We start from the raw sequence: 20,784 nt of genomic DNA, 5'->3' as shown, positions 1-20,784 counted from the left end.
GGGGGTTGTTGGGTTACGGGTATAGGGTGGATACGTGGGTTTGAGTAGGGTGATCATTGCTCGGCACAACATCGAGGGCCGAAGGGCCTGTTCTGTGCTGTACTGTTCTATGTTACAGGTTAAATTCCTAATGTGTGCTAAACTAGTTGATCTCATCTGTTAAGAACAGTAGGAGCATTATAATTGGTCTTAGTGTTCCTCAGCCAGGGAGGAGAACATTCAGCCAGAGTTCCTCCTTCTGATCATCCTCCAATGATTTCTCCTGGAAGGTTCACAGGTTTTGGCATGGATCAAATATAGAATTCAACTTTGTGACAGTTCTCTCGTTTAAATAGTCCGTCCTGTATCACTATCAGGAATTTTACACCCCTCCTTAAGCGTACAGCATGTCCATAGGGTGGGGACACACAAAAATCAGGTGGGATGGTAGGGGACGCCATGCCTCTTAACAGCTGCTCCTCCTGTCACAATCACTGGTAAAATACCACAGCCTGGTGTTGCCCTTGCTACGTGGTAAGGTTGCCAATTAAATCCTAGTGGCTGGGCTATGGGCTTGAAAGTACTCCCCACTGCTCAGCACCCTGTGCCCAAAGGAGGGGCTCCCAGTCAAAAGGTCAGCCCTTATTTGAAGCTCCACCCTTGGCCTCCTGATCGCTGCCTCCTCACCCTCATTGGGGCGCCCCATTTACCTACACTGACTGCAGTCCCAGCAGTGGCCATTGCTCCCAGTGACACTGTTGGGTCTAGAGAACTGCCAGCCATCTGATCAGATGGAAGGTCGTGGAGGTGGGACATCGCCCCTCACTGGGGTGGAAGCCACAACATCAGAAATTAACTGCTTGATTACCACAAAATAGCGTTGTGGCTTCCTGGCCCAGCGGAGATGGACACATCCCTGACATTTAGTTGGTGGACGGGGCCACTGTCTTTATGTAGAAGACTATAAATAACAGCAGTTAGAAAATGTTCCTGGATCTGCAACCATGTGAGCGAGCGCAGCGGAGTTCAGTCCCAAGCAACCCCTTGTTAAATTGTCTTAGACGGTGCACTACAGCTTGTGTGTGACATGTTTATTTCAGTTGTCCTGCTGAACCATCAGGTTCATATTGTTTATGTGTCCTCACAAGCTGTGACATCCTGTATTAAATGAGGCATTTATGTTCATTTTGGGAGCCGAAGCCTTTGTACTTACCACAGGTTTTATTTAAATGTTATCCAGCCTTTGTGTCCACGAGCTGCATCTGAACATTAACTGCTCTGGGAGGACCTGCATAACCGCCCTTGGACTGCATTTGGTTTTGAATTGAGCTCACCTACAGATAGAAACAGAAGAGGTCAGATGCAAATCGGCTAGTTTTGACAGCACTCGACTACCACATCTGCCCCTTGCGTGCTGTGAGAAGATGCCCATCAGCGGGCTCACTGAAACTTTCACATACTTCTTACTGAGCAAGTGTTCCATTGTCAGATTGCAAGGGTGATGCTGACAATGACTGACTGCTTTTGTTCCCATCTCACATGGTTACAGCTGAAATCTATGGCACAAAGGCGAGAGATTTCATTAACCTCTGCTGAAGTCCTAGAACTTACAATTGGTCATTTTGAGACAGAAGATAAATTGAGTGCCTTGAAGCTGATGTATTCTGCTGAGTGCTGAGGGGATAATGTCTGCCTTTCAGATGATATCTCCACATTATTTGGGGCTTAATTTGCCCTTTGACGATCGAAGGACTTTTTGACTTCCTCACAAGTGAAAGAACAAAATGGAATGTGAAGTCACCTCGTGGAATAATCTGTTTACTTTAAAAGTTGTTATTGTTCATCTCTGAACATGTACCACAGGAGATAATTTGCATGGATTTAATTTGGCAATTAATTAACTGTGGAATCAGGGCGGCACAGTGGTTAGCACTGCTGCCTCTAGGCACTGAGGACCCCGGGTTCGATCCCAGCCCTGGGTCACTGTCCGTGTGGAGTTTGCACATTCTCCCCATGTCTGCGTGGATCTCACTCCCCCAAACCCAAAAAGACGTGCAGGGTAGGTGAATTGGCCGCGCTAAATTGCCCCTTAATTGGAAAAAAAGAATTGGGTCCTCTAAATTTATTTAAAACATTTAAAAAAAATTTAACTAAGGAGTATTTATAAGTGTATGATTTTGTTCTAAATAAGACATTGGCTTTGCTTCTAGTCAACAGAAGTTATTTTCATTTTCAGGGCACCCTTAGGCAAGAATACATTTTGCAGTTACATCAGGATTTTCTTCTTCTCACGGAGCTATTACATGCAAAAATTTGCATTCCAAATTTGAATCACCAAACATCTCATTGGACAAACCTGCTAATTAGTACTTTAACTACTTGAGAAGAGCATAAGAAGCAATATCTGTATTACAGGTGTGATGCGATTTCCCATTTTCCTGTTATTTCTGCTAACCAAGCTGTGTTTCACAAAACAGAAGAGCTGAGCCAGCTGTTAAAATCTGTACAAAAAGGATTATCAATCTCTTCTCTGCAAAAGATGAAATGTCTTTAAAAAAAATCATAAAACTTCCCTCTTTTTACCAGAGTTATCAGTAACTGTCGCAGTCCAGAAGGGGCATTTGATACCAAGTTCATCTGTTTGCTCATTAACCATGAGTATTACCAGCCTATCAGAACCATTCTGTAACCCTTCTTGCATCTAATAAAAAATAGCAGTGAGAAATCTGCCTTTTGCGAATTTGATGTTTTACAAAGGTTATTTTTCCCACTTTGGGGTCTCGACAGTGCCAAGCACTATCCCTAATCAAAAACCTCAGGCAGGATAGCTGCTCCCAGGCCTCAGTTTTGACATTCTGGAATAAGGTGTTAGGTGTTTGCAGAAGCAAGCCTTGGTCAATTTCCCATCAGACTTCCACTCTTGTTTCCCCAGATTGCTTGGCCCATTTCTCTTACACAAGCCCAGGTATGACAGGGAAATGCACATCCTAACACTGCACTGTAGTACAATGCACTGTATCTTCACTTTGCATAGTTGCATCGTTAGCCCCAGTGCGCCAAAGAATGTTGTTGAAAGACTGCTGCAGTTTGAAAGCTCAGGCAATAAAGTGGATCACAGCCATAGTAAAAGTGATGTTTCACTAAAATGCTGCAGCCTTCCCAAAGACTATCATTTCGAACCACATACTATTCGTAAACTGAAATTACATCTCAGAAGTAGTTTGGCTGTGCCTCCTGCTTCAAATTTACTGGTTGTTCTTCTAAGCTTAGGAAATGTTAAATGCAAACATGAAATCCTTGTTGAGACAGCGCACTGCTTTTTACAGGGCAAATCAAATCCAGAAAAACTATCTAAGACCAACGTCTTGCAAGTTTTATCCAAAAAGGGGAGAGGGAATGGAGTTACAAATCTAATAGCAGATGAATATAATTTTCACAAGTTATTTTTTTCCCACAGCCCTTAATAATAAAACCAACCAACGTCACCTCTTTACATGTGTGTCTTGTAAAGAACAGAGGGCACCATGTCCCATATTCTTGAGCCAGGAAAAACAAAGCAATATTTATTGAGTGCACAGGGAATGAGATTCTATAGCTCTGTGGGTGTTCGTACTGGACACTGGGGTCAAAGCTTTGGCTCGCTTTTCCGAGCATGACCAACACAAGCCCGATCAAAACTAAAAATCAACTTGCTGGCTTTTTATTATTAAATCCTCGCAAGTTAATAACTAGTTAGGGCTTCACAGAAATATGACAAAACACTTCAAAATATGCAAAAATGTTTTGCCTGTTTTTAAAAAAAAAGAAAAATCTCAGTTCTGCCCACTAGTCATTTGACAGGTCAGTCAATACATTCTGTAGGAAAAGGGAAGCACAGAGTTCTTTATTGACTTGAAATTATACTTTGAATCTTTGTAAACTTGAATATTTATACTGTGGCTGAATTTTAGGAGATGCCAAAGAAATGTCACTCGAAACAGAATCCTGACATTGTAGTAGTTTTAATGTTATATTTTATTTTTGCAAACTTGTGTTAACTGGACAGCTGATGTCTTGATGATGACTGAACACTTACTGTTGATCCCCAAGACTGCATATGACTATTTTAGCTGAAACATATTTTGTTTCTTATGGTTAAAAAGTTACTGCATCTCCTTGGGGATTGCTCAAAAGTGGCATAGCCTGAGGATTGGAGTGAACTGGAACGGATGCAGGCCAGACCTAACGAATGAGATAGTTACTGGCAAGGGAGGAGAGATAAACTGAAATCCTTGTACCCTTTCCCTTTTTGCCCATAATCAATGTGTTTTTTGGAGACGAAAATTTGTGCGGTTCTTCAATAATTGGACTAGCCAGCAGTAGATGGTTATGGGTTTAAATAAAGATGATTATTCACACATTCAACCTGAAAGTCTAAATGCTATGACAATCACTCCCCCACTTACACAAGAATGGTGCCTAAAGAAAGTAGAATACTTTACAAGTTGTAACCTAAAAGAATAGTTTATAATTCACGAATTGGGCTTTTGGTAAAAGAACAGTCGCTGAGGGCCCAAGAAAGCAAGGAGTATTTTTTCGCTCTTAAATTGTAGTTCAGATGAGTCCAAAGTGCTGAGGCTGGATAACAGAATTATTGCAGGATTTTGTCGAAAAGTGAATGTGCAGCAGCAGGTCACAACGTTGGGCACTTGTGGGTTTTCATATCAGGGAGTCCAATTTCTTTATAGATAAACTTGGTGTTTTAAAATAAGGCTGGGAGGCTTGTTTTAGATGTACATCTTCCATATTGTTAAAGGCAAAGATGACACAGCTTTTTGCTGCTGTCTCGCTCAGTGTTTTCTGCAGACTGAGCAGGGCCGGGATTCTCCCCTACCCGGCAGGATGGGGGGTCCCGGCGTATTGGAGTGGCGTCAACCACTCCGGCGTCGGGCCTCCCCAATAGGGGCCAAGCCCTCACATTGAGGGGCTAGGGCCGCGCTGGAGTGGTTGCCACTCCGCCGATCGGCGCGAACGGCCTTTGACGCCACGCCAGCTGGGGCCGAAAGGCCTTCGCCGGCCGACAGCAGTCCGCTCATGCACCGGTGCGTCAGTGGTGCGCAGGGGAGGGGGTCTCTTGTCATAGACATAGAATTTACAGTGCAGAAGGAGGCCATTCAGCCCATCGAGTCTGCACTGGCTCCTGGAAAGAATACCCTACGCAAGGTCAACAATTCCACCCTATCCCCATAACCCTGTTACCCCACCCAACACTAAGAGCAATTTTGGACACTAAGGGCAATTTATCATGGCCAATCCACCTAACCTGCACATCTTTTAACTGTGGGAGGAAACCGGAGCACCCGGAGAAAACCCACGCACACACGGGGAGGATGTGCAGACTCCACACAGACAGTGACCCAAGCCGGAATCGAACCTGGGACCCTGGAGCTGTGAAGTGATTGTGCTATCCACAATGCTACCGTGCTGCCCCTGCTCACCATGGCGGGGCGGAAGAAAAAGAGTGCCCCCACGGCGCAGGCCCGCCTGCCGATCGGTGGGGCCCGATCACGGGCCAGGCCACCGTGGGGGCACCCCCTGGAGTCAGATCGCCCCGCGCCCCCCTCCCACCAGGACCCCGGAGCCCGCCCGCGCCACCAATCCCGCCGGCACCAGAGGTGTTTTGATTCCCGCTGGCGGGATTGGCCTGTCAGCTGCGGGACTTCGGCCCATTGCGGGCTGGAGAATCGCCGCGTGGGGCCTGCTGACCGCCATGATTCCCGCCCCCGCCGATTCCCGGGTGGCGGAGAATTCGGGCCACGGCGGGAGTGACGCTGGCGTCGGGCGATTCTCCAACCCCCCGGGGGGTCGGAGAATTCCGCCCCAGGTCTTTGTAGGTTATTTCCAGTCAGTTTCAGCCACTTGACCAATATTGGTATTGTTCACTTGGCCTAGATGATAACCATTGCTACACAATGAGAGAATGGATGGGTTCTTCATACTTACTCAGGATGATTTAGTTTCTGCCCATCCTTCATTCTTAGGTTTCCAAGTCATAGCCATGGGCCGGGATTCTCTGAGCCTCTGCGCCACAATGGCACTCGGCACAAGGGCGTAGAATGGGGCGTCGGACCCATGATCGGGTCCGATGCCTTTCCGCGATTCTCCTCGGACTGGAGAATCGCCGCCAGTTGCGTGATCGACGTGGCGCTGAGCGGGGGCCATTGAATGAGGCCCCCGAGGCAATTCTCCGCCGGCAGCTAGCCGAGTTTCCACTGGCGTGGTTCTAACATGGTTCCACCCGGCCGGCACTCAAGAGTGGCGGCTGCCCTGGTTGGGGGGGGGGGGGGGGGGGGGTGGATCCGTCACCTGGGGTCCTCCAGGACAGCCAGGGTTCCGATCGGGGGCCACCGATCGGCGGACGCGCGCAATCTGGGGGGGGGGGGGGGGGCTATATTGTTGGGGCCGGCTTGCTGTTTGGGTCCACCCTCTTGCGCAGGGCCGCTGCGCGCATGCGCGGATGCCGGCCACAAGTGCAGGGCCCCATATCAGTAGCCGGAGCTGCGCGGAGCACTCCGGCGCCCTGCTGGCCCCCTTCAGGTAAGTGAATCGCTGGGCCAAGGGACCCGTTGACACCGGCGTGAAAAGCTCCGATGTTTACACTGGCGTCAACACTTAGCCGCCAGAGAATTCCGCCCATGGTGTTTGGACATGCGATTTGGGTAAATTTCCAAACAATAGCAAGTGTGAATTCCACAGATAGTATTTGTCTTGATAAGTCCATGTTCCCACCCAGGGTAACACAATTAGGAGCTTTCCAGTCACTTCAAATAGTCTATGTTGAACTGCACTGGTTATCTGACTCTGGATGGCCATTTTAACAGTTAATCACTCTCCGTTTTATTAACAAAAACAGTTGCAGAAACTTCTAAACGAACACAGAGTTGATATTTAAAGTTATGAACATGGCATACCTATACCTGTACTGGGCAATACAGAGATAAATATATTGTAAAGATATCATTATTTTGCCGATACACATAATGAAATAGCTTATCGAGCACAGCATGTATTGCCATTTATGATTCCCAAAGGCATTTCAATATACAAGCATACCGGTACTAAAAAACAGCCTGAAGAGAGCAAGTATAAGTATTGTCATGGCAAACAGGAATAAGCCAGCAGTTGTAACACCAAAAAAACACGGATTTGAGCTCTTTATTTAATAAAAGCCAAAAGATGAATATCATAGTCCTCAGCTAACTTGAAGCAAAAAAATCCTAAGTTCACCTATAGCATATTCTATTTCCAACACCACTCAAATTGGCAGAAAAACGTCTGACAGAAATCAGCTTGATACCAACTTTCAGGAGTAATCTGTTTTTTATTGGGAGGTAGTCCTTCACATCTGGCTTCTGTGAGAAACAATTTCATATTCCAGTGGTAAAATACAAGAAAAATCAGCATAATTGTAGCTTAGATCCGATGTAGTCACATCAGTTTGTTCTTAATCTAGTAGCGCAGGGCCATCTGAAGGAGCTATTCTCTGTCGTGCTCGGCTTTGTACTGGATGCAAAAATAGATCATTAATTGCCTATAAAGCTGAATTAAAATCATGAGGCAGTCACATGTACAGCATTGATTCTTAGGATACAACTTTTTTCAGAAAAGAGCTGGGCCGGGATTCTCCCCTACCCGGCGGGGCAGGGGGTCCTGGCGTAGCGGAGTGGCGTCAACCACTCTGGAGTCGGGCCTCCCCAAAGGTGCGGAATTCTCCAAAACCGACGCCAGCGGCCTTTGACGCCCGCCGCTCGGGCTGGCTCGGGCGGTTCGCGCATGCGCTGGTGCGTCACCTGCCGCTGACGTCACCACCGGCGCATGCACGTTGGGGGATTCTCTTCCGCCTCCGCCATGGCGGTGGCCGTGGCGGAAGAAAAAGAGTGCCCCCACGGCACTGGCCTGCCCGCCGATTGGTGGGCCCCAATCGCGGGCCTGGCCACCGTGGGGGGAACCCCCCGGGGTCCGATCGCCCCGCGCCCCCCCCCCCAGGACCCCGGGGGCCCGCTCGCGCCGCCAATCCCGCTGCTACCAGAGGTGGTTGAAACCACGGCGGCGGGATTGGCCTCTCAGCGGCGGGACTTCGGCTCATCGTGGGCCGGAGAATCGCCGCAGGGGGCTCGCCGATCGGCGGGGCATGATTCCCGCCCCGCCAATTCCCGGGTACCGGAGAATTTCTGCCACGATGGGGGCGGGATTTTCGCCGGCCCTGGGCGATTCTCCGACCCTGTGGGGGTCGGAGAATTTCGCCCCTGGTTGTTCAGAAAAGAGCTGTGGGGATCGTCAGTTCTTTTCCTACACTTTGTATTTATTTACATTTATATCCAGAGCTGTCTTTTATTAGAAGTCAACTCTGTGGTGTCCCTAATGTTCCAGAAATATCTCCAGTGCCAAACCAGCACATATAGTATGATAAACTTTATCAGTTTTGAAAAATAAGGATTTCTTTTTCTCCCCCCTGCCTTTTCTTCACATTTTAAATGGTGCCCTCCAGGACTGATGGCATTAATCCCTGTTTGTATCAGTTACAGCTGGGAGAATTGCTCACAGCCTTTATAAATTTGGGAATTAAATGAGCACTGCCAGATACAATGCTGATCTACATCCCTTTACAATTATCAACATAGATATTGGCAAATGCAGTCTTAACTCTGGCTATTGAGTCACATTTCAGTCTTTTTCATCGTAGCCGACGCCAAAATTGCGAAACGTGATTTGGTGGAGAATCAGTTCCAACGCCGGAATTGCGGCAGGCGCCGATTTGACACCAAATCGTAATTCTTCCTCACGGAGGGGGTACAGAAAGTGTCCAACGTCGCCATACTTTGCTGACAGTTGTGCTGCTCGCCGGGGGGCTCCTGCGAGGGCTGGAGGAAGTAGCAGGGGGCGGCCAGGAGGTGGGCTGTGGAGTCGGGGTGGACGGACACTAAACACCATTGCCGTAGCCGACAAAACAGCCATGCAGCTGCGCACCATGCTGACAGCCCACTGTGCCCTTAGGGCCACGGGTCGTATAAGTGTCCCCCCAGGTCACCCCCAGGTGCCCTCTGGCTCCAGCCGACCCTTCAGCTGTGTGGATATGCTCCAGCACAACCAGTGCCATCTTGTTGGCTGGGATGAGTGTGCGTGGGCATTGTAATGTTTTTGTGCGGCTGCAGCTTGTCAGCCTCCTGGGTGTCAATCACTGACCCGGCGAATCCCGCACTGGTTTTCATTGGAATAGATTGTGTTCCATGCTGGCCGGTGCTGGCCCCTTAACAGTAATGGAATCAGTTCAGGTGCGGCGCTGGTTTTACTGTCATGAAAGTCCACGAATTTTGTGTTGGCGTCAACACTTAGTCTTAGCAAAGGAGAATCCCACCCACAGGATGCGAGTCGGGGTGGACGGACACAAAACACCATTGCCGTAGCCGACAAAACAGCCATGCAGCTGCGCACGCTGCTGACAGCCCACTGTGCCCTTAGGGCCACGGGTTGTATAGGTGTCCCCCCAGGTCACCCTCATCGCCCGGGGCCGGCGAAAATCCCACACCCAGGAGCAGGAATTGCTGCAAGCTACCCGGCACTCGGCCCAATGAGGCCAGCAAGGCTATTCAACGTTAATTGGTCCACTTAACGAGGACTCATGGGCTTCTCGCCGCAAATGAAGACTCGCCGGCACCATGCTCGCCAGCCTCCCGTGACTGCAGTGGAGAGCCTGGTGCACAACGTCAACGCCATTAGTGAAGGTGTCCAAGGCATCATACAGTCGGTGATGGCCCTGGCCGAGGGTCTCGACAGAATGTCCGACTTGCTGGGGGATGTCACCCAGTACAGGCTGTCCTGGATGAGGTTCTGTGGGGCATGTCCCGTTCTCCGATGGGCATGGCCGAAGCGCTACGGAACTTGCCTAGTTGAGGTACAGTAGAGCATTTTCCAGTCACTGAGGAGCAGCGCCGAGGGCATCGACACGATGGTGCGGACCATGCGGAACTGCCAGGGCTGGCAGAGACAGACTCTGCAGGGACAGCCAGGGCTTGAACCAGCTACCCCTCTGTCCCAATGCAAACCCAATGGTCCTATAGACACCTTCGGGAGACTGCGGAATTGTAAAACACAAAAAACACCCTTGAGCACAACCAGTAGGATGCCTCTGTCACTCGCCTCCGCAATGCAGGCGGACCTCCGAACTCTTGCCCGTCCACCACATGCAGGTGATGGGTGTGAGCGAGCATTCAGCCGGGATCAGACTACGGCATAGATTGAGGAGCACTAGCACTCAGCTCTCTGCGGGTTATCATCACCCCCCTGCCCTTGATAGTGACCCACTCACATTGCCGACACAGTACCCTGGAGTGAGGTGTCACATACCCTGGGATGGTGGGTAATGGGAGAGGGGGTGACGGACAAGGCCATGTCCTACATGAATCAGGCGTGTACGAGGGCCTCCCTGGTGCTCCGGGCTTGCAGGACCCTCGGCGGTGTCGCCTATCCTGCAATTTCTGGCTGGTCCTCAGGTTCCTCCCCGGCCTCGTCCTCCAGGCCCCGGCCCACCTCATCATCCTCCTCCTTGGAGGTGGCCACATGTTCTTCATCACCAAACTCCAGCTCGTCGCCCTGCTGCTGTGCGAGGTTGTGGAGGGCACAGCAGACCACCAAAGCGGACGACCCTCTGGACTGTGTACTGCAGGGCACCACCGGAGCATTCAAAGCATCGGAACCGCATCTTGAGGAGTCCGATGCACTGCTCGATCACACCCCGGGCGGCCATATGGACTTCATTGTACCGGCTCTCCGCTTCGGTCACCGGCCCCCATACTGGTGTCATTAGCGAGGTCCTGCTCAGGTATTTGCTCAGGTATTTGTTTTGTTGCTTTGTTTTGCCCCTTGTTCCACACTGTAACCAATCACTGTTTGTCGATGTACTATTTGTCAATGTTCTCTGTTGATTATTCTCTTGAAAAATGAAATGAAATGAAAACCGCTTATTGTCACAAGTAGGCTTCAAATGAAGTTACTGTGAAAAGCCCCTAGTCGCCACATTCCAGCGCCTGTTCGGGGAGGCTGCTACGGGAATTGAACCGTGCTGCTGGCCTGCCTTGGTCGGCTTCAAAGCCAGCGATTTAGCCCTGTGCTAAATCAGTCTCTCTTTGTCTACTATGTACGTACCGTGTACGTTCCCTCGGCCGCAGAAATTTTTTTTCACTGTACTACGGTACATGTGACAATAAATCAAATCAAATCAAAGCGGGTACCCCTTATCCCCTAAGAGCCAGCCACCCATCCTGAGGTGCTCCTCAAAGAGGCCGGGGATGACCAACTGCCCCAGAGTGTAGCTGTCATGAAAACTCCCCGGGAACCATGCACACACATGCATTATCGTCATCTGGTGGTCGCACATGATCTGTATGTTCAGGGAGTGGAACCCCTTCGGTTAACGTAGGGCACCCCCAGGTGGCCCAGCGAGCGCAGGGCAACAGGCGTGGCATCTATTACCCCCTGGACCTGGGGCATCACGGCGATGTTGGAGAAACCTGCTGCCCGGGCATCTTGTTGGGCTTTGTCCTTCTCGATGATGTAGTTTTCCGCCTGGGCATACAGGGCATTCGTGACCTATCAGATACACCTGTGGGCTGCGAGATACCACACAGGTCCCCACTCAAACCCTGGAATGATCACGAGGTGTACACGTTCAGGGCTGCGGTGACCTTGACGACCACCGGGAGCGGGTGTCCTCACCCTCCATGTAGTGTAAAGTCCGCGAGGATATGCCACAGGTGTGTCACCGTCTCCTTGTTGAGGTGGAGCCTCCTGCCGTCATCTGTTCAAACGACCAGCGACGCCTGTACACCCTGGGCCGTCGGGGGCCTCCCCCTCTGGGTTCCTCCCTGGCCTGACGGGCAGCCCCTGGTTCTTTGCCTCCTCAGCTCCCCACAGAAGCCCTTCTGCCAGGTTGACGTTTTTCAAAAGCAGTACTAATCGGCGCCAACGTGACCACTTGCTGGGGAGGCGGATGAATGAAGGACGGCCGTTGGATAAGGGGTGGCACCCATTAATTGTTCTGCAAACAGGGCTTAAGTGGTGCTTAAGTGGTGATTATTAGTTTCTCGCCACGCTACGGCAAGATCCCAATTTCGCGTACAGGAGCGGGCCGCTGCATCGCAAACAGTTTGGATTTGGATTTGCTTATTCCCACGTGTACCGAGGTACAGTTCAGACACATCATTCCATACATGAAAAGAAAGTACATAGGGCAAACATAAATACACAATGTAAATATATAGACACAGGCATCGGGTGAAGCATACAGGAGCGTAGTACTACTCAGTAGAGAAGATGTGTGAAGAGGTCAGATCAGTCTATAAGGGGATCCTTTGGGATTCTGGTAACAGCAGGGAAGAAGCTGTTTTTGAATCTGTTAGTGCAAGTACTCAGACTTTTGGCACCCGGGCACGGTTCACTTGAACCGGCCTCTCCTGTTGTTCACTGGCCTTTTCTCACTTGAGCGAGAGCGAAACAAAGCCGGAGAATTGCGCCCCAATTGTCAGGTTGGGTGAGTTTGGCGGGATGTTTCCTGCCAGCTTTTTGGGTGAAATCTAGGTCTGGATTCACCCACACTTACTCATTTTTTGGGACTGAGAGAGTTTCTCCCCGGTGTAGCCCACACTTAGGGCTGGTTCTTCGGCCGCGCCTGCTGCAAGATCCCCACAGATGGGATGGGGTCCATGTAAACGTCCGTTGACCTCGGGGGGAGGGGGATTTCCGGTCATTGGGCGGGCGTGGTTAAAGTATCCCCCACCATAGAATTTTTTTAGGCAGTGAAGAGCGAGGCAGGCTCCTCAGAGATCAAGGTGCCACTTTGAAAGGGTGCCCTGATCGCTAGGCGAGCTTGGGGGTCTCCCATACCCCCCACCATGGACAATTCCACTCCCTGCAGACATGGCATTGCCCCCCTCCCCCCAGCTCCATGTGAGGGACATCCCCCTCCCCAACCTTTGTGATGCACCTTCATACTGCCTCCATCACCCCTATCCCACCCTTCATAACCCACATTAACACCCCTTTCATGGGCATGGCCCTTCAGGGCCGATCCTTGGCAGTGCCAACTTGGTTCCCTGGCACTGGTGTCCAGGAGGTTCCCCTGGCACTGCCAACCTGGATGGTTGGATTTCAAATATCAATGATTTTTCAAAATAATGAAAATTAATGTATTTCACCTCCTCCATCATGGCATGTGTAAGTCCCAATCTTTATTTTGAATTCTGTACCATAATTAAAATGTGAATTATATTCCCTGTTTTTTACTTCCTGTTTACGGGAATCTTTCAATCTGATTGGCCGATCAGCCAGCTTGGTTCCTGTACTGCTTTTGGGTGCTGCAAGTGGTGCCAAATTCAAAGTTACATTGGAAAGGAGGATGTCCAAACACGAGAGCTTACTACAATTTTGTATCAAGGACAGCAGTAAGTGCTTGGCCTTTGACACTGACTGTAAAATGTATTGATAAAGGCCGTGCTGCAGTCATATGAAATTCTCTGGTCCAACTATTTTTCAAAAAGCAATAACCCAATCAGAATAAACACATTAATACTTTCATTAAAACAGCATGGATGTTTATTGCTAGCATTACACAACAAAATTTCAACCCAATCAGTGGGGTAAAGCAGAGTTGGTAAATACACTGCCTTGAATGCAACTGAGCAATGTACACCCGAAAGGGAAAAGAAAAATACTGCGGATGTTGGAAGTCTTAAATAGAAAACAGAAAATGTTGGAGAAGCTCCGTTGGTCTGGCAGCATCTGTGGTGAGTCTATATGGCCCTTCTTCAGAGCTGAAGAGTCCTACCGATTCAAAACAGTAACTCTATTTCTCTCTCTCCACAGATGCTGCCAGATCAGCTGAGAATTTTCAAACCTGAAAGATCCTTTGTTTGACCCCCGGCCTGCAGTAACTTCACTGATCATACTCGGGGAAATGGTAGGATATTGGAATTTCTCCCAGTGATCCCAAGCAAGTGAAGAGAAAATCCACAAGGATTTTGATTGCTAATCACGGTGGAAAGTGATTAAGGGATACGGAGCAGAGGTAGGTGACTGGAGGTGTGGTTCAGGTCAGCTACGATAATTGAGTGGCCAACAGGCTTGAGGGGTTGAATGGCTTGATCCCTTTCCCATGGATGTTGGGTGAGAATAGGATAGAAATTGACCAGAAAGAGAAGATAGGTGAATTACTGTAGAGGAGACAATACTTATGGGGAGCACATGTCCTGAATATGTCTATATTTTCACGGAGGAGAAAATTAGAAATGTAGAAAAGAAAGGGACAAAACTAAAACACATGAAGATGGTTAGATAAAGGACTGTGCAGCCCAAAGCCAAAGGTATCCAACCAGTTTTTGTAACATTACTTCAAACGGAAATGTTTGTACTCACGGAGTTCATTCCACTATTGAAAACATCGCCTGATCCTACATGGGCCGTGTGAACAAAGTTTGTTGGCTCTCCTATCATGCTTCGGTCAATCCGCCGTCGCCTTTTCTAAAAGGGAAGAAATCAGAATTATTTCCTGATTACACAAATTAAAAAATCACAACAAAAAAAAACCGCGATCTTCCCAAAAGGGAACAAGTCCCTGAGCGGGCGTGTTTAGCTGCATGTTTCCCGGCAATCGGCATGCTGAGAAACACATGGCGATTCAACGCGACTCACTTTGAATAAGGGACCTGAACGGGGAACAGGTGGCCGAGCCCACACATCGCCCTGTTAGCGAGAGATCGGGATGCCATTTTAAAATGGCATCCCGATCTCAGAGACCCCGGAAAGAATCCCCGACCTACCCCTCAGCCTGAACGCAAGATGGGAGGGTCCCTGCCGCTACTCACCCCCCAACACACACAACAGGCAACCCAATCGTGCTCACACAAAAAATTCCAGCTTGGCACCTTGGCCGTGCCAACCTGGGACCCTATCAGTGCCCTTGCCAGCTGGTAGTTATAGCTGGGCACTTTGGCAGTGCCAGACTGGCACCCAGGTGGCACTGCCAGGGTGCAGGGCTGGCACAGTCAGGATACCCAGGTGGCACCAGTGCCAGGGTACCACCCTACCCAAAGGGCATGCAGCTGGGGGCTACCGACCGCCTTGGAGACCCCCACGAGTGCCCATTCTGTCTGATCCCCGTTTGTGGGGGCCAGTATCAAATGACGCTCGCCTGAGGTCCCCGAGGTGAAGGGATTGAATCCCAAAGCCTCAGGTACCTCGGGAATAAGTCCACCCCCCTCACTCTAATATGCAGATTTGCTAAAAGGTTATTCTGCTCATTGTGGGCGGGATTCCCCTTGCAACGTCTCAAGAGATTGCGTTGAATCTCGCGAGACGTTGCAAGCCGGGTAGATCCCAGCTGTCACCGGCCACACTGCGTCACGGAAAGCTGCTTTTCTGCGCAGCGTGGCCAGAGGACCGCGGCCATTCTTTCAGTTTCCATTATAAGTATAGTTGCTATCATCAGGCAGGGACATGAGATTGTTTCACCACCTTGATAAACAAACGCGTGCAAGTGTGTCTGATATTCAGTTTGAATTCTGCAACATCACAGAAATGTTGTGTTAAGTGTTGTAAAACCAAATGGTCTTTGACTTATTAATGGCGTTCATTCACATAGTGGCAAAAGTATATAAACCAGCACACTGGGCGGGATTCTCTGATCCTGAGACTATTTCTCAACGGCATCAACATGGCCTCACAAGCAGCAATTCTGACCCCTACAGGGGGCCCGCACGGCACTGGAGTGACCCACACCGATCCAGCTGCCGATCCCGGCGTCAGATGGGCGGCGCGAGTCTGAGTATGCACAGTGCGGCCGGCGCCAACGCGTGCATGCACAGTGGGACTGGCGCAAACACGTGCATGCACAGTGGGACTGGCGCAAACACGTGCATGCACAGTGGGACCGGTGCTAACGCGTGCATGCACAGTGGGACCGGTGCCAACGCGTGCATGCACAGTGGGACTGGTGCCAGCGCGTGCATGCACAGTGGGACCGGTGCCAACGCGTGCATGCACAGTGGGACCGGTGCCAGCGCGTGCATGCACAGTGCGGCTGGCGCCAATGCGTGCATGCACAGTGGGACCGGCGCGATTGCCGTGCAAGCACAGTGGGACACCCGGTGCCAACGCGTGCATGCAGAGTGCGGCTGGCGCCAATGCGTGCATGCACAGTGGGACCGGCGCGATTGCCGTGCAAGCACAGTGGGACACCCGGTGCCAACGCGTGCATGCACAGTGGGACCGGTGCCAACGCGTGCATGCACAGTGGGACCGGTGCCAACGCGTGCATGCACAGTGCGGCCGGCGCCAATGTGTGCATGCACAGTGGGACCGGCGCGATTGCCGTGCATGCGCGGTGGCTCCCTTCTCCGTGCTGGTGTAGGGCTAGAGGGGCCGGCGCGGAACAAAAGAGGCCCCCAGCCCGAGAGGCCAGCCCGCCAATCGGTAGGCCCCGATCGCGGGCCAGGCTGCAGTGGCAGCTCCACCCCCCCCCCCCCCCCCCCCAAACCAGGCTGTCCCAGGATCCACTAACGCCGAGGTCCAGCCGGGTAAGACCAGGTGTGAACGGCGCCGACGGGACGGCGTCGCGCAATTCGCGCCCGTCCCGTCGATTCTCTGGCCTGGCCTGGGCTGAAAGAATCCCGCGTACTATTTAGTGGTTTGTATTGATGCATATGTTGGTACAGTACAGGATGACTGAGACTGCAAGAGAGGAACCCAGATTTTAACTTGGAGCTTATTTTGGACAACTGAAAAAACTGGAAAAGCCCAATTAAGAAGTTAAGTGTGATGCTCGAACCAGCCTGGCGCAGTCCCGACCTCCATTTTAATAGTTCTGAACTGTCTCTCCTCCACCCTTCCCGCACCAAAGCCAACAGGAGGGACACAAAGCTGGAAGGAGGGAACATGAATTTACATTAAAGCCGGACTCCACTAGTAACCATTGAAATAATTCGCCTGCATAAAGTTAGTGCCATTGAGAAGAGGCTTCCTAACAACCGCTGCTGAGAATGGCCGGGGCCGAGAAGCCTGTGTGGTCAGCGTTCCTGCTCCTCACAGAATCCAGCAGAGAATACTTACATTTGTTACTTCTGGCCACACTGTTGCCCCACACACCACATTCTTAACATTCCACCGTCCCTGTTTACATCAGCAAGGTTGTTAAAATCAGGCCTCACAGGGCCTAATCACGCTAATGAAATTCTAAATCTACCATTAAACCTTTCAGTCAACTCTGACAAGCAGTTACACACTCTGGGCGGAATCTCCCAATAATTTTTTTTAATCAGAGTGTGTCAGTTTCAACGAGAAAACCGGCGTGTAGCTTGCCAGCTCCACAGCTGAGTTTTCTCTCCAGATTCTCTGTGCACAGCGATTCACGCGATTTCTACCCTCAATCTGGCGTAGGGGCCTGATAGAGTCGGCAACGCTCCACAGATATCGGGCTGCATCTTAATCTGCATTACAAATCTTCTCAACCCCCACCCCCTCCGGGGCTCCCCAGAGGGCCCACCCTTGGCAGGGCTAATCGGGGACAGTGCCAGAGCACAGCCCGGGCACATCCTGCGAGGGGTGGGGGGGGGGATAGGCAGGAAGCCCTTTAAATACATGTAATTTTATTTAAATATATTTAAAGGAGATTCTCACCCATGGAACATCACTGCGTCACCAACAAGGGGCAGGGAAAATCAGAGAGCGGGATCTTGCTGCCGAGATTCCTGCACCCGCTGTCCCGCAGTATTTTGCGCCAGTGTTGCCATTTTCGCCTGCAATGAACGGCGACTGACAATTCGCCCCCTCCCCATTATATTGCATTCTACCATCAGATCAGGCAACATTCCTTCGTGATTCCCAGTTAATTGTGGATCAGTTGGTAGTCTTCTCACCTTGCAGTCAGAATATTACAAGTTCAATTCTCATTCTAGGGGACAAATATTATGAAGGGAGGGGGTAGTCATAGGGTGCTCACGCCCTCCCTTCCCCCACAGAGAGAGAGAGATGGGGCGGAATTCTCCGACCCCCCGGGGCTTCAATCCCGCCCCCGCCGTGTCCCGAATTCTACACCCCCCCCCCCCCCCCCCCGAGATTTGGCAGGGGCAGGAATCGCGCCGCGCCGGTCGGCGGGCCCCTCGCGGTGATTCTCCGGCCCGCGATGGGCCGAAGTCCCGTCCCTGACAGGCCTCTCCCACCGGCGTGGATTAAACCACCTACCTGACCGGTGGGATTGGCAGCGCTCGCAGGCTCCGGGGTCCTGCGGGGAGTGGGCGCGGGGCGATCTGACCCCGGGGGATGTCCTCACGGTGGCCTGGCCCGCGATCAGGGCCCACCGATCAGTGGGCGGACCTGTGCCGTGGGGGCACTCTTTCTTCTGCCTCCGCCATGGCCTTCATCATGGCGGAGGCGGAAGAGACCCCCTCCCCTGCGCATGCGCCAGTATGACATCAGCAGCCGCTGACGCTCCGCGCACGCGCGGACTTACGTCGGCCGGCGAAGTCCTTTCGGCCCCGGCTGGCATGACGCCAAAGGCCGTTTGCGCCAGCTGGCGGAGTGGAAACTACTCCGGCGCGGGCCTATCCCCTCATTGTGAGGGCTTGGCCCCTAAAGGTGTGGAGAATTCCGCACCTTTGGGGCGGCCCGATGCCGGAGTCGTTCACGCCACTCCGATACGCTGGGATCCCCCCGCCCCACTGGGTAGGGGAGAATCATGGCCCTGGTCTTGAGCACGGAAACTTAAAAAATGTAATCTGGGAGCAGTTTTAACAAGGTGAATGTGGACTTGCATCCGTTGGGCACAGGAAATCCTGCCCTCGGGAGCTGCTAGCCAATCAGATTGGCTAGCAACTGAGTAGTCCCATCCAAGCCAGAATGCAGTCATGGTCACTGTTGGGACGACAAGGGAGTCCAGAGGACGATTTAGGGCAGCACTGTAGCATAGTGGTTAACACAATTGCTTCACAGCTCCAGGGTACCAGGTTCGATTCCCAGCTGGATCACTGTCCGTGTGGAGTCTGCACGTTCTCCCGGTGTCTGTGTGGGTTTCCTCCGGATGCTCCGGTTTCCTCCCACAGTTCAAAGATGCGCGGGTTAGGTGGATTGGCCATGCTAAATTGCCCTTAGTGTTCATAAAGGTTAAGTGGGATTACTGGGTTACGGGGATAGGGTAGATAAGTGGGCTTGAGTAGGGTGCTCTTTGTAACGGCCGATGCAGACCCGATGGGCCAAATGGCCTCCTTCTGCACTGTAAATTATGTGATCTATGATACCTACCAGACTTAAATAATGTTGACGAGTGGCAGCGTTCTGTTGGTACCTGTGAAATTCTGACCCAGTTTTCTGGGTTGTGGTTCATACTGAAAGGTGGATTCCCGCTGGCCAAGAGGGAGAATGTCACTGCCCAGCCATGACGTCTTTACAGCAACTTTACAGGGGGGCTATGAAGACAAATACTTCACAAATAATTCTAAATTGTTGGACTACTCTCCACTTTTATGGTCAATTGATTGTTCCATGTATGTAACATAAACACTTACAATACCTGACATGTAAATACACTGCTGGATCTAAAGGTTTGTTTGGCATAGTGTTGGCCCCAATAACCACATGGTTAAATTGACAGCCCAGTGGGGGTGCTGAAGCCATTTAAACCAGGAAGATTCAATTCTCAATCTGCACTTGGACAAAATTGCAGAGCTCGTGTAATATCTAGCCTCAGCAGGCCTGATCTAGTTAGTGCGACGACAAAGCAAAATTCCTGGTTGCAATTGCTATTTATTAAACTGCTGCTGGAAAGGCTCGAGTATCCAGACACTTGGTGGGGTGGGGATACTCAGGTTTGGAGTGCTTTCGTAGTTGTATATTACAGCACAGATCCATCTCTTCGGCAGAGGAAGGAAAAAGGACCTATGAGCAACAGACAAAAAGAAGCCCACATCGTTACTTTCCTGCTACAGCCACGGGATGACTACAGCAAAGCACATTTTCCTGAAGTGAGCACTCTGGAAACTGCTACAGTTTATATTCAACTATATCTTAACGGGTAGATCATAAAACTCTGTCAAATCTTGTACAAATGCAATACAGATGACAAGCTTGTGCATAGGTCTTTAATTAGGGAATAAAGAATTCCAGATGGATTTTTTTTTTTTAAAAACATAAACACTAGCCCAGAAAATTGAAGTGCAACTACTTACTGCAAGTGGAAATATGTATTTATTTGGATTCTGTTTAGCCTGTGGATTCCATTCACAAGTGATTTCATAACAGCTTTCCTTGCAACCGCAAAACTGTGAATTTTGTCCTAAACCTCTTGAATAGTAGAAAGACCTTTTTTCAGTTCTCTGTGATGGCTATATGCAAGAATGTTGGTGCCGCATCTGAATTTAAGTTTTTTTTAAAAACGTTTTGAGTGCCCGATTTTTTTTTCAATAAAGGGGTAATTTCGCATGACCAATTCACCTACCCTGCACATCTTTTGGGTTGTGTGGGTGAGACTGACACAGACTTGGGGAGAATGTACCAAACTCCACATGAACAGTGACCCGGGGCTGGGATCGAACCCAGGTTCTCAACGCTGTGAGGTAGCAGTGCTAACCACTGTGCTGCTCTTGAATTTAACGTATTTGAACAAAAATATTTTGCATCAGAATATTGAGATGAACTGCCAATTGAAATGGCAATAAAATAGTTGCACTGCCAAAAATGACTGACACCCAGCGAGTCCTTGACCTTTGAGGGTCAGAATATTGAGAT

At 50.5% G+C, this 20,784-nt stretch overlaps 1 protein-coding gene across 3 annotated transcripts in view; it reads right to left on the bottom strand.

Annotated features, from left to right (window-relative positions):
* cdc42se2 (CDC42 small effector 2) overlaps positions 1-20,784 on the bottom strand; it is a 251,670-nt gene that overhangs the window by 6,889 nt on the left and 223,997 nt on the right. For all 3 annotated transcript variants that reach the window (XM_038804717.1, XM_038804718.1, XM_038804719.1), the window contains 2 exons: positions 14,425-14,529; positions 1,193-1,313 (listed from right to left, as the gene is read on the bottom strand). In XM_038804717.1, coding sequence (XP_038660645.1) covers positions 1,212-1,313; positions 14,425-14,529 — 207 coding nt within the window. In that variant the 3' untranslated portion in view covers positions 1,193-1,211. The remainder of the gene's footprint in view (positions 1-1,192; positions 1,314-14,424; positions 14,530-20,784) is intronic.

The sequence above is a fragment of the Scyliorhinus canicula genome, chromosome 8 (genome assembly GCF_902713615.1).
Source record: "Scyliorhinus canicula chromosome 8, sScyCan1.1, whole genome shotgun sequence".
NCBI lineage: Eukaryota > Metazoa > Chordata > Chondrichthyes > Carcharhiniformes > Scyliorhinidae > Scyliorhinus > Scyliorhinus canicula.
This window is presented reverse-complemented; position numbering and strand designations above follow the sequence as displayed.